A 14,117-nucleotide genomic window follows, 5' to 3' on the forward strand; every position below is an offset into this window, starting at 1 on the left:
TTTCCTGAAAAAACTATTTATTTGTTTAACATAAAATATCTAATGTGGACTTCAACTCTCCAATGCCGCGTCGCGAACAGGAACCAGAGGAGTATTTTACAACAAGCTTGAGATACACCAAGTTTTTCAACATTAAAACATAAATCCAGCTTAGAAACTGTACATTCAGCCATGGAAACATTCACTGCTCTTTTGGCAAGTATTTGGGAATAACAAATCATTCCATCCAAGCATACTTGGGGAATTACATTCCCACGCCAGCTTGGCACTTTGATATCTTGGACACTCGGCAAAACTGAATCCCACAATTCTGTTTGAATTCCAGAGGATCTCACTTTCTGGTTTGAAACAAAGTGGTTGCAGTAATTCCTTTACCAGTGAAAAATAATCAGTGTGGAAAAGGTTTCTTTGGAAGTTTATTTTGTACCTAAACGGTGCTGGCCTACGGATAAAATCTACTGGTGGTGATTTATAACTGGTGGGTGTCAACCCCAGTGTTCTCAGTGAACAAGCTAAAATGGCCTTCTCTTATTAATTATATGCAAATTCCTGCAAAATCCTGAATTCCAGCTCCTTTTCTCCAGTGCCCAATGGGCTCCTGTTGAATTCAGCCAGGTGGGATCAGCTGTGGTGGGCTCTTACCTCTCCCTTTCATTCAGCTGATCCATAGCCCATGGATATCCAGAGGAGATTTTCCCAGATTTCAGTGAGCTTTGGATCAAGCTTTAACAAAATCAAAGACCCAGCAACACCAATCCTGGTATTTCTATCATTAAATAGTTTTTTTTAGTGCAGAATTCATAAAAAGTGAAAAGCCAAAATGCCTTCCATTTTTTGGTTAACACTGTAAATGTCACAGGTTAAAATGGATATACTCAACAGCATGGAAAATGTTGCACTCCCTATAAATCTTTACCTGGGAAGTAGCTTATCTGTAGGATCCAGGTGTGCACGAACAGATAAACTTCACCTAAAACTCTCTAAAGGCTGTTGAATGCAATTCTTTAAAACTGCTGAATATTCCCCTAAAAAAAAAATGAAGTGAGATGTGAACATTAACCCCGTGAAAGCAGAATTTTAACCCAAGGCATTGAGTAACAAACTGGACCACAGGGGGGTGGTTCCTTCAGGCCAGGCCTGTCCTGCACTTTGGATTCTCTGCCACCTCTACCCAGGCTCAATTCCAGAATTTTGGGATGCAAACACAGCTCATGGCAAGCCCAAGGAGGGAAACATGGAAGCATTTGGGGGACTGGAATGGCCTCGAGGGCCTCCAGCAGCAGGAGGACAGGTTGGAATGTCAGAGCTGTCACTGAGGGGTGAACAGCCCCACTGTGCAGAGGCAAACCCAGCTCCAGTAGATCCCAGCTCCAGTAGATCCCAGCCCAGCAGGTTTTCCAGCTCACTGGCCACACATGTGGGGCAATATCTGATTAAACCTATCCAGGATCTGCTCCCTCGCTGCTGTGTCCCATATCCAGCACATCAGAGGCCTGCCCAAGTGAAAGCAGAGAGGTTCCTCATCCTTGGAAGTGTTCAAGGTCAGGTTTGGAGCAACCTGGTCTAGCAGAAAGCTTCTCTGCCCATGGCAGGGGGTGGGACTGGATGAGCTTTAAGGTCCCTCCCAACTCAAATCACTTTGGAATTCTGGCATTCCATGGAACAGGTCCCTCTGGCTCTGCTCCAGGCTCCCCCAGGCACACAGGGAGAATGAGCCAACTCCAGCCTGCCAGAAAGGTGAACAAATGAGTTGTAGTTGCTGTCAGTGCCACCAGAGCCCTACCTGGGATCAGCTGGAGCTTGATCTTGGTGGAGCATGAGGACACAGGGACAGGGGCACAAAGGGAACCAAGCCAGCTGGGTTCTGTGCCATCACCCACAGCTGAGCCCAGGGAACTACAGGGATCCCAGGGATCCCCTGGGAGCTGAATTCATTTTCATCTTGCTGGGAAAAGCCAAGTTTGCCTGTTTCCACCAACCATTCCTGGAATCCTTCACTGAGTCACCATCTTCCAGTGGGACTGGATGGACACTCGGTGCCTTGGCGAACTCTGTTCTCAGCAGAACATCTCCCCACACAGAATTTCAACAACCTCTCTGGCCTTTTCCATCAGCCTGACTTTCCTGGCTTTTTTAAAGGAACTACCCACTCCTGTTTTCCCCTCAGTCTCCAAATGAGCAGCCTGGCACGTGCTGGAGCATTGCAGTGACCTCAGAGCTGTGACCCTCAGTGACAGCCGTGCCCTGCAGTGCTCACCTGTATTGCACCAAACATGGACTTGGAGACCTAGTCCTGACCCCAGGGATGGGACCTTCTTCCCAGGATACTTAAAACGTTCAACTGTAAACATGAGTTGCACATTTACCTGTGTTCAGGTGAGACACCTGCTCAGACAGGCCATAAAACCCTGCTGCTTCCACAGCCTCACCAAGTCCATCTCACCCACATTTGGTTGTCTGTCCCAAGGTCTGGAATCCTGGAAATCCACAGAGACCTGGATGAAGCACATCTCAGATCACATTTCCACAGACCCTGCCACCTGACTTGTGCCTAGGGACAGGTTTGTGACAAACCAGACGAGCTTGTCCTCACCTGAGCTCTGCTACGTTCCCTGACAAGAGCGGGATCATCCCTTGAGGAGCCACACCTGAAGGAAGGATGTTCCTCTTCCAAGGTCACTGGAGATGGGCTCTTCCCATGGTTTTGATAATTTATTCCAGCTACATTTTTTGTCACCAATCAATGTACAATCAGCAGGGAAGGTCCTGCCCAGCTGCCAGGGAGTGTCTCCATCCCAACAGCAGCGCTCCCGACTCCGCTTGGGGATACCCCACTGTGAGGATGTGCCCAGGTAACGGAGCAGGGACACACCTGGATCCACACAGAGAACCCCAGGAGTCAGAACCTCCCCACTCCAAACAACAGAGAGAGAGCTCAATGTCCCTGGCAATGCCAGAGAAGTCCAATTCTGCTCCAAAAGATGAGGATTTACACATTGGACTTGATGAGCTTGGAGGTCTTTTGCAACCTGAACGATTCTGAGTTACATTTCTGCTACAACTTCCCGGCTCTGCAGCAAACACCACCCTCCCTGCTCCAGCTACCCACCTGGGATGGGAGAAACAGTCAGGAATCAGTTTCTAAGCAATCCAGGAACAGAACCCAACTGGAAAGCCCGGGTTGGTTTGCCAGAACCACATTTTGGTGGTGGTTTTGATGGCTAAAAGTGCAAGGCAGGCATTTAATCCATAGTGTAGGGGATGGAATCCACCCTGTGCCAGGCCAGGGCCACACTAAACATGAACCTCTTGGTTTTAGGCATCAAGAGCTCAGTGTTTTAATGACAGCTTATGCTGGGCTGCAGTCACTTGGCATTTGCTTGGCACGGGACACTTTAAGCTGAAGAGCTGACCATGCAAGCACGACAGACTGAAGAGAAACCCCTCCTGCTAAACTTCCAATGATATCTGGATCAAAGGCCTCTCCATCCAGAAAGTTTTTATGAGGGTGAGCAAAGAGCAGCAGCAACACAATTTGCTGAGGTTCAACCCCAGACTCCTGCAGTTTGACACGTGACGTTGGCAGTGATGGTGGTCAGCTTCCCATGCTTCGGACTCAGAGGTTTTGTGAGACATCTCGCTCCTATCCTTCATTCTTCCAGCAGGTTTCCATGTCCTGTCATTCCTGCGATTCCCCTGGGGAATGAGATCCTCTGCCCACCATCTCCTGGCCCCATTCCTTGTGGCTGGACTCCTGGAGGCCACGGCCCTTGGTCTCGATGGGTAGGAAGCAGGAGGCCAGGGCAGCCAGCAGGCAGCAGCCACTGTAAACCAGCAGAGTCAGATAGACTGAAGATTCCAACATCACCTGCAGGAAAAAGGCAGGGAATGCAAAACATGGAAATACACACACTGATGGAGCAATAGACATTTTCTTCATAGTATTGGGAATAAAGTTTAACTTTATTCTGGAAAGGAGGGAGAGGGACATTTTACAGATCATGCCAGGACAAGTGACAATGGTTTTAAACTCTCAGAGGGCAGGTTTAGACTGGATTTTAGGAAGGAATTCTTCCCTGTGAGGGTGGGAGGTCCTGGCAGAGGTTTCCCAGAGAAGCTGTGGCTGCCCCATCCCTGGAAATGTCCAAGGGAGGAGACTGGAGCAACTTGGGACAGTGGAAGAAAAGCAGGTTCTACATCATTTTCATAGAATCACGGAATTGCTAAGGCTGGAAAAGACCTCCAAGATCACCAATCCAAGCTTCCTGTGCCTCCAGCCTCTCAGGAGAAGGGATTTACCTGTGCAATGAACGGGGTTATGAGGGCTCCCACTCTAGCCATTCCACTGCACGTTCCCAGGCCCAAAGCACGTGTGGCTGTGGGATAAACCTGTGGAAAAAACATCAAATCAATCCCAGCGGGAAGTTTTCCTCCTTCCACTCCTAAATCAAAGAGAACTAATAAATGGTGCCACAGCACATGCTGTCTGACAATGACAATGGGATCTACAGCTCCAGTCTGGGGTGAAGTCCACTGGGAACAGGTCATGAAAACGACTTTCCCACCCTGTTCTCACTCCCCTTGAATATTCCCACAACAACCCCCTTACCTCAGGGGTGTAAACATAGGCAGCCTGAAATCCTCCTGAAATAAAAGCTCTTGCAATGAAGAGCAGCACAGTAAGAACATTTCTGTGAGAAGAAAGAGGAGAGCAGAGTTTGGGAATGTTAAGTACAATCTGCTGGGTTCACTTGGAATTCACTTTTACTTCCCTCCCAAACTCTGGTAAGAAAACCCAACCCCAGCCTTAAATCCATCTCCAGCTGAGCATGACCATCCCACAGCACCACTCCCAGTTTTCCCACCATAACCAAGAGAGGACATGGATAAATCCTTTACTCCAGTTATTCCCTGTGCTGGACTCACCTTCCAACACAGAGAAAGAGCAGGAGGCTGCAGAAGGAGAAGACAAGGAAGGACAAGGCCATGGTTTTCTTGCGGCCGATGCGGTCGATGATCCACAGGGTCACCAACACACCTGTGTGAAGAGAGCAGGAGACCCTTGGGAATCGATTTAACACAGCTGGCTGGTTTGGAATGGAAATTTTGGCCTCTCTTTCCAATCCTTTGTTGGCCCCAGGTAGGGCTGTGGGATGGGTGTCATGTGAAAACAGGAATTCTGTGTCCCAGCTGCTGAGTCCTGCTACAGGCTCCCAGATCCACAAATCCACACTCCCAGCCAGGGATTGCTGATGTGAAAACACCAGCTCATGGCTCATTGGAAGAACTTCTGTTCAACTTCTGGCCATTGTTCCCTGCTGGATTTAAGGGCTCTTTAGAATTTGGTATTTTCTTTCTGTTCTGTTATTTAGATGTTTCACCAAACCATTTCTCCCCTGCTTTTCGATAGGAAATAGATCAAGCTCAGTAAATCTCACCCTCCAACGCAATTTTTCCCAGATCCTTTTGAAAGCTGATGCACAGCAGGAATGGGGATTATTCCAGCATCAGTGTCACATCCAGAGGTGCCCTGTCAATATTTCTCACTCCCACCTCAGTCTGTGTGAGGATCAAACCAGATCCTTCACCTACAGCACCACTCCAAGGTACCCACTCTTTTTTTTCTGGGAATCCTTCCCAAAATGACTGTTTGGCAGCACACTCCTCTTAGGAATGACTGTGCATATTTCTCAGCCACATTTGCAAATTATCATTCATTAAATGGCTTCTCCTTGAGCTTTTAGCCCTGAAATTATGATCCAAAAGAGTAAAAATATCCTGATCCCTGTCTCTGGTGTTGTTTCAATCAGATTAACACTGGGCAATCCCCTCCATCTGAAGGATCAATGACTGTTTCCTGCTATTTTGCTTGTCCTATGCCAGCCTGTCCATCAAAATTTGCTGGAATTGCCTGAAAATCACAGGATCAGGACTGAGGCTGGACACAGAGATTTAGGGAGCAAGTTCTCCATGGATTCACTGTATCCATCACCCTTTGAAAATACTTCTGGGAAAGTCACTTATGGATAGAAATTCCAGTGTTTCTGCCCCTTTGATTGAGTTGGTTTTCCTCCTCCTGAAGTGTTGCTGGGCTGGAACAGACAGAGGGGCCATTCCAGAGCAATGACTGATTTTTTCTGGAGCAATCCCAGTGCAGGGAGAATCCACAGCTACAGCAAGGAGCTCAGAGTGCTGTGGGAAGCATCAGGCCAGACATCCCCGTTCCTCTGCTGCTGCCAGAGCCCATTCCCACCCCCTGAGCCATTCCAAGGAAAAAACTGGTTCTTCTCATTGCTCCTTACCAGGGAATTCTGACAGGGTTGTCCAGAGCAGGTCAGTGTAATCTTCCTCTGTCAGGTACTCACAGGTCAGGCTGCACTTGGCTTTCACTTCCTGCCTTCTGCTGGATACTGCAGGGAAAAAAAACCCCACCAATATTTCATATATTTTAAGCATTCCTGTTTATCTTCCTGCTGTGTCTCTCATTTTTACTGCTCAAATTTAGGAAGAGATGGACTGGAAGGATGGTATGGATTCACTGCGCCCACCATCCTTTAAAATACTTCTGGAAAGTTGTTTAGGGACAGAAATTCAAGTGATTCTGCCCCTTTGATTTAATTGTTATTCCTCTTCTAAATGCCTGATGTGCTGCTGGGATGGAATTCAGAGTCAGAGGGGCACTGAAGAGCAATGCCTGGTGATTTTGCCTGGAAACACTGAACATTTATCATGTTTTCCATGACAGAATGTCTCAGCTCAGTGAAAATTCCACCTCCTTATCAGCTGTACAGCCTGAATTATTTTCCAGTCCAGGGCTCAGGACAGAATTAACTCAAATAATTCAGTTTCTCCCAACACAAATTTGGATCCCAACACTTCCTACACTCTGAGAATACTGAATAACCCTGTGTCCTTATAAAAACAAGGGTTTTTATGGACTGTGTCCTCCTCTGGGGAGGCAAACCTGAGTCAGAGCTCTCAGAGCTCATCACTGCTGTTCAACCCTGGGGCTGTTCCAGCACTCCCATCCACCTTTTATAATTTCCCAACTTCCAGGCAGTTTTCCCTAATTACAAGTGTTCTGAATGCAATCATTACTCTCCTTGGAAATCAAACTGTTCAAGCCTCTTCTTAACTCAGTCAAAGCACCTTTCTTTCCCCCCCCCCCAAAAAAAAATCTGCAACACAAAGGATCTGATTTCCCACCATTATCTTTTTTCTCAGCATGTTTCCCCATCTTGAGAACCCAGGAGCTCCACAGCAGCAGTTTCTCTCCCTCAGAACTAATTAGACCTGTCAAATCTGCAATAAATCTGTATTTATTCAATCATTTCTTTTTTATCAAGAAGAACAGGTCTGCCTTGAAGGTTGTCTTGCTGTTTGACATTTTAGGCTCAAAAACACTGCAGGACCTCTCTGCACTGGGCAGAGATGAGGAAATATTTAAAATAAAGTAAACCTAAAGCCACATTTTTTTTCCAAGCCACCAGCAGAAGGTGAACTAATAAAAGATACTCTACCAGTTTTAACAGGGCATATTTAAAAATAAAAGATGGAGCAATACTCACTGCTGCAAACATCTCCTGCTTGGAAGAGCTCTGTAGTTAATAAAACTAAGCCATAATATGAAAAAGCATTGGAAAACCTGCAAGAAAGCAAATGAGAGAGGAAGTTTCAGCTGGTCCAACTTAAAAGAAACACCACCAATCAAAAGTCCTACCTCAAAGCTATTTCAGCATTCAGAAAATTAAAGGGCAATTTGACTGGGAATGATTGGGTGGTTGAAGAAATTGCAAATCAATACAGGTTGGGATTATTTTTGTTGTTGTTGGTTTTTTTTCCCTGAGGAGGAAGTTGCTGTATTTGAGTAAAATCCATTTAGAGCTGTGCTGGCACTGAACCTTTAGGTTTTCTCTTACCAAATAAACCAGAGCAGCAACGTGGTCCAGCGGAAATGTGGAGTGAAAAGATCCCTCATTTTGCCTCGGTCCTCCTGTTGGGAACAAGCAGAAGTTGGATGATGAGAGACAGCTAAAATGTCAAATTTCATTTTATCTCATGAATTCAGACCCAGGAATTCTGACCTGAGCTCTTCAATAACCTCAAGGTCTGGTTTTCTTTAATAACAATGAGGTTAAATAATATTAATGCCCATTTTAAAGCTGCTTTTCACTTCCAAATGAGAAATTAACTCCTCCTCAGTGGGGAAGAGGCCTAAGTGATCGAACCTCATTTTTTCTGCCTGGCTGAGACATTAAAATTGAACAGAACATTGATGATTTGCTTACAAAAGCCCTCAGTTTCATTGCTCTGGAGGTGCCTGTGACCTGCACGTACCTGCCTGGAAACCACCAGCTTTCCCAAGGGCATTGGAGCTCCATTTTCCGTGGCAATCCTCTTCAAGGTGGCCAGAGCTTTCTCCTGGTTCCCAGATAACACATCGTACCTGGCACTTTCTGGCAGCCACTAAGGGAGCAGAGCAGGTCACACATTACACACACACACAGGAGGGTGTCACAACCAGCAATCAACTCTGGGACTTTCCTTTGGGAGAATCTCAGTGACTCCAGCAGATTCTCACATAACAAAGGATTACAGAGCTAAGCTTGAAGAATTCCGAGGAAGAATTCCAAGAATCATCTCATCAGGCTTTAAAAACTGCAACTCCCCAAGTTCCCCCTGAGTTCAGAACCCTTTCCCTTCCACTCCTTTGGGATTATCCTTGAAAACTGTTGGGAATTTTTGCAGGTTTTTTTACATTATCCCTTCCGTGTTGGAATGGTAAAGCATCCAGGGCAGTTAACAAGATACTCCTGGCATTCCAAAATTTATGGGTTTAAGTTCCTTTTAATTTAGAACCACCTGGTGAGCACCTGGATAACTGGAGGCATTCCTGAAAACCTAAGGAATAAAAAGGGCTGCTGAATCACCTGACAAGGACATTTATCTATGAGGAGACTGAATGCTTGGCAAATATATCACCTAATATATAATAAAAGATATCACTGAAGCTCAGGTTTAACTTGTTTTGGAATCTGACCTGCACTCTGTAGATGCTATCCCTGATTTGGGAGGATTTTTAAGTGGAAATTGATTCTAAAAGTGACAAAATCTAAAGAGAATTTAGGGAAATAGCAACAGCTTTTGATAAAATGTTGATTCCAATGAGCTTAGTTGAAACAAATTCAATTGGAGAGGGTTCCAGGCCTGATTTCACCAAATTCCAGCCCTCCATTGTCCTCCAGCAATTACAGTCACATCAACACAACTCTCCCTGGAATGTTTTTCCCAGCACCCTGTTGGAACCACATTTTTTGGTCATTATTTCAGTTATTTCACAGAAGACACCACCAGAGAGCCCAAAACTGTCCTGATTTCCTTCAGCTGGCTCACAGAACGGGGTGGAGGAGTGGGAATTGCAGGAATTTACAGGAATCCTTGAGAAATACCTACAAAACACAAGCCAGCAAAGAGCAGGAGTGGGAGGGCAGAGAGGATGAGGAGCCAGCGCCAGCCGAGTGTAGGCATCACCACCACTGCCAGGAGCACTTCAAACACAGTCCCAAGGGCCCAGAACACCTGGAAGAGAGAAAACCAACAGAAAAAAAAATGAGGAATGGAGTGATCCCAAGCTCTTTGGAACATTCCAGGCTGTGCTCACCAGGGATGGCTGGAGAGAGAAATTCCAGGGGTGTAAATTCTGCCTTAAAATATTCCAAGGACAAAATTCTGCCCTCTGTGACTTTGACATGTTTGGATGAAGATGTGGAGCTAAATTTAGAACTGAATTTGTGGAGCTGTCAGCTCTCCAAATCCATCACAAAATCATGGACACCCAATGCCCCTCTTCTACTCACTCTGCAGCCCTGGGTGCAAAATAATTTGAAAAAAGGCAAATTCAACATAAAGAATGGAGTGTGACAGGAAAACTTTCTGCTGATTTTGGAGCTGGGCTGGTACCAGAGCTCAGGAGGGACTCAGCTCCACACCTGGCTGCAGCTCTGAGGGGATTTCCAGGCAGGAGGATGGAAGGGATGTGACCACCAGAGGATTTGTCCTTCAAGGATCAGAATGCACCCACTCACCTCTATCAATAAAATGCATTTTGCTCTGGCTTTCATTGGAAGGAACTCAGCATATAAAGTTACCCTGAAAGAGGGAACAGAGAGGAAAATGTCAGCACAGAGATGGAACTGGCACAGCAGACAGAGGTTCAAACATCCCTTTTGCCTTTTAATAAAAATTCCAAACCCAGAGCAGCAACTCGAAGCTCTCCCTATCCCCAGAGCCAGCCAGGCTGTGACACTGGGTCACACTCCCCTTCCACCACAGAACAAAGAATTCAGCATTGCAAGAGAGGACACAATTTACTCTTTTTGTGTGGTTTTGTGACCCCACAATTAGTTAAATGCAGATCTTGATGCTCCTGTTTTCATAGCCCTGCTCTGAGCCAGAGCACCATTGAAAATACCATTTTATCCGGTATTTTCAGTGAGGTCCATCAGAATTCAACACCAACTCTTGCTGGATAAAGAATTTCTTCAGGGCTTTCCAACTGGCTCAGAGAATTCCCACCCGTGTCCTGTGCCAGGGTTCAATTCCCCAAGAGGGGAATACTTTCATGTCACTGGTATAAAATAATTTGCATTCTTTTATTGTGGGATTCAAAGAGCAACCACTGAGGCTTCGTTTCATGCCTGTGCCAAGCAGTGATGGCAAAGCTTCTCCAGGAGGAATTCCTGAGGAAGAATTCAGGCAGCAGCCAGTCCAGGCTCTGTCATCTCCCTCAAACTGGTAAGGTTTGGCTTTGTTCTGTTTGCATTCCATGGACTCAGTCTGTCCCTGCCTCCAAGCTCCTCAGGCTTCCTTTGAGGTTTGGGACAAAATTCCTACTAACTAAAAGAGTGGCTTGATCTCTGAGGAGCTGCCCAGTTCATGGAAAGTATAAAGTTTCACAAAATATTTAATTCAAGAAGAGGTTTAGGGAACTCAAATCATATGTTAAAGTGTGGCTCAGGTCCCTCTGTAGCGCAGAGAAAACAGGAGCTGGTGAATGACCCCAACAAAAGAAGGACATGGAATTGTTGGAGCATATCCAGAGGAGGAAATTACACTCATTCCATGGAGATCCAGGCACTCATCTCCAAAATCACACAGCTAAAGGATATTAGGAACTACTTTTCCTGCTTCATCCATGTTTACCCCTCTGTCAAATAAATCCCTGATACAGTTAGAACAGGAAACAGACTCAGGGAGGATGGGATCCACTTGGAGATCTGCAGCTGGCTCTGGTTTTTCTCTCATGAAGACACAGAAGCTCAGTGAGCCAAGCCCAGTGGCCCTGGCTGGGCTGCACCTGCAGTTCTGGATTTTTTATCTGGGAGTGGCCATGGAAAAGCCACTGCCTTGCATTGGGAAGGAATCTGTGAGCCATAAATCCAAGGCAGGCTCCTGCTCCAAAGCAGCACCTCCAGAAGGCAAAAATATCAATTATTGGTAAGGATAAAATACTACAGAGAGAGAGGATGGCTGTACCCTTCCATTTACATTTATAATGAAAAGCCTAGAGCAAAGTTATTTATTGCAGGTGGAAAATTGATGGATCCCTCTCTCCAGTGAAAGGAAGCACACAATGATAGAGAAAGATCCTGGCACTTCCTTTTCCTTCTGAGCCACCCCAGCATCCCCACTGCTCCAGCTCTGGGCTGTGTGGGTTTGAAATTCTAGCTCAGGGGGAGGTGGGGGAGTTCAGGCTCTGCCTGAACAATAATCTGGGTTTTTAGAGAGTCAGGGCTCAGCTCTGCCTCTAAATGCTGGTGTTTAGGGCATGGCCTGCTTTGCAACAAGACCAAGGTTTGGAGTGGCTGAACAGAAACAAGACTTCAGTCTGACACGAGAATTTTGTAAGAAAGAAAGAGAAATGAGGAAGTTTGGACTTGTGAATATTTACTTACGACTGAGGCACTCCTCCAATCCCAAAGCCCACCAGGCCCCTCAGCACCAGGATCCAGCTGTAAATGGGAGCAAATCCACTGAGGATCCCATAGTAGAGTGTCCACAACACGCTGATCTTTAGGCCCTGTGTTCAGCAGGGGTTAAAAAAAATCACAGTGACACAAATTAAAGTGCAAAACACAGCTTGAAATGCCTTCTACTTCATCAGAGCTCAATTCTGGATGTGTTTAATGCTGCTTTGTACACATGGACATTTGGGAACCTGAAATCCTGGAATGGTTTGGGTTGGAGGAGACCTTAAAGCTCATCCCATTCCACCCCTTGCCATGGTCAGGGACACCTTCCACTATCCCAGGGTGCTCCAAACTGGTCTTGGACACTTCCAGGGATCCAGGGGCAGCCACAGCTTCTCTGGGCACCCTGTGCCAGTTGCACTGAAATGTCCAGGCTGCAGAAATGTTGGCATATATCCCAGCAGGAGCTGCAGACTTACTGTTTTCCTCCCATACTGGTCTGAAATGTTTCCCCAGAGCGTGGAGCTGGACATCATTCCCACAAACACCACCTGTGGAACAACAGGAAAAAAAATCTTGCCCTTAACAAATGAAAATCCCAGTGTGACAGACACAGAACACAAACTTCCAGCAAAACCAGAACATTTCAACCCAAAACAGAGTGAGATGTGCAAGAGGTCAGAATTCTTTGGGTTGGAAAGGACCTTAAAGATCATCCAGTTCTCTCTGGGTTGGAGCAGGGAATCAACAAGGTCCCTCCTCAAGTCAGCTTTGCATTTAAAAAATCCACCAGTGACAACCCAGACAATCCCAATCTGCCCTGGACTGGGCACACTGGTATTGTCCCATTCTGAGTCCAGCCCTGGAAGACACAGAGCTCTTCATTTCCAAGGAAAATATTCCTGAATAAAAGCTGAGGAGCTGTTGGTTGAGATCTGCAGGACAGAGTTCTCCCCCCAGCCTCAGCAGCTCTCAGGTTTGAATGGAGATAAAATTACACCTTGAACGTTTAGAAAAGTCTGAAGTGTGAAAGAAAACAGCCTGAAACCTTTTCAGAGGTGACCTCTGCATTCATGGGACATTCATGGGATTCAAGGACACCATTTCAATCTGCTGAGCATTTTAACCATTAAAGGGCATTAAAAACTAAAGGAGAGAGGAATTCAGGGAATAAAGTCCCTGCATTCAGCAGTGGCCTGTGCTGAGAGAAGGGTTCCCAAACTTGTTTTCTTATCCCCAAAGGCATTGCAGGATTCCAACATCACAGCACCATCCTTGGAGGCGATGTTGTAAGATCTCTGCTTCCAAAGATCACTGGATAAGCCCAGAATTTGTGGAATCTTTGTGGAAAAGATCTCTGATATCACTGAGTCCAACCTCAAAAATCAACTGCTTCTCTCAGGGTTCTCAGTCTTTCAGAGAGCTTAAATGTGGGGAGAGAGAAAGATTTGCAAGCAAGATAATCAAAATTTACCATTTTTTAAAAAAAAATTATCAAACTGTTTGAATTTTAGGATGAATCTGAGTGAATTCATAGGTTTTCCTGGAAATTACATGAAACTTCAAGCCTGAAACCTACAAAATGTCCTCAGTTCTCACTGAATTTCATTATTTAAATCTTAAAAAATACTCCTATAAATATTTATTTAAAAAAAAACTCCTATAAACTTCCAATTTCAGAAGGCAATCTGCAAAGGCCACGAGGAGATTTAATTTTAGGGATAGAAAGCAAAATGTCAGGATAACAATGATGACAAAACCTCAGGGAAGACAGGAGCTGTCAGGTATTTTTCCTACCGAGGTGAGCAATGCAACCTGCCAGCTGGGTAAGCGCCACTCACAGTGCAGCTGAGGAGCAAGGATACTTAAAATCATCATTTCCATGGCATCTGCCATCTGCAGGGGGAAGAGAAAGCAAAATCAACAACTGCCTGAGGTTTAGGTGGATTTAGGAGTCAATGATAGGCCTTGGTGACATTTCCCTGCCGTTCCCACCTTGTGATTGAGCAAAATATTTAACATTTAAACTCGTTTCTGATTGTCAGCACATTCAGTAACTCTGGCAGAGGGGATTCAAAGAGCTAAATCCAAACATTTTGAGGAGGTTTGGTTGGTCAGTGCCACAGGTTCAGTCACTTCCACAGTGCA

The 14,117-nt window shown here is 45.8% G+C and overlaps 1 protein-coding gene across 6 annotated transcripts in view; it reads right to left on the minus strand.

Annotated features, from left to right (window-relative positions):
• Positions 1–14,117, minus strand: part of SVOP (SV2 related protein) — a 19,421-nt gene continuing 5,304 nt past the window's right edge. Inside the window, exons 4-18 of one of the 6 annotated variants that reach the window (XR_015277774.1) lie at positions 13,767–13,865; positions 12,449–12,520; positions 11,955–12,079; positions 10,086–10,149; positions 9,454–9,579; positions 8,338–8,466; positions 7,920–7,993; positions 7,569–7,645; positions 6,303–6,410; positions 4,927–5,038; positions 4,610–4,691; positions 4,300–4,389; positions 3,110–3,868; positions 2,367–2,477; positions 1–1,025 (exon numbers count right to left, since the gene is read on the minus strand). Coding sequence is in view for 1 of the 6 variants with exons in the window: in XM_023937398.2 (XP_023793166.1) it covers positions 3,680–3,868; positions 4,300–4,389; positions 4,610–4,691; positions 4,927–5,038; positions 6,303–6,410; positions 7,569–7,645; positions 7,920–7,993; positions 8,338–8,466; positions 9,454–9,579; positions 10,086–10,149; positions 11,955–12,079; positions 12,449–12,520; positions 13,767–13,865 (1,347 nt within the window). In the remaining 5 variants the exon portion in view is untranslated. Of the gene's footprint in view, positions 3,869–4,299; positions 4,390–4,609; positions 4,692–4,926; positions 5,039–6,302; positions 6,411–7,568; positions 7,646–7,919; positions 7,994–8,337; positions 8,467–9,453; positions 9,580–10,085; positions 10,150–11,954; positions 12,080–12,448; positions 12,521–13,766; positions 13,866–14,117 lie in introns of all 6 variants that reach the window. The other 5 variants (XR_015277773.1, XR_015277772.1, XR_002868148.2 and 2 more) reach the window with 5 other exon arrangements.

This window comes from Cyanistes caeruleus, chromosome 18 (genome assembly GCF_971803275.1).
Source record: "Cyanistes caeruleus chromosome 18, bCyaCae1.hap1.1, whole genome shotgun sequence".
Classification (NCBI taxonomy): Eukaryota; Metazoa; Chordata; class Aves; order Passeriformes; family Paridae; genus Cyanistes; species Cyanistes caeruleus.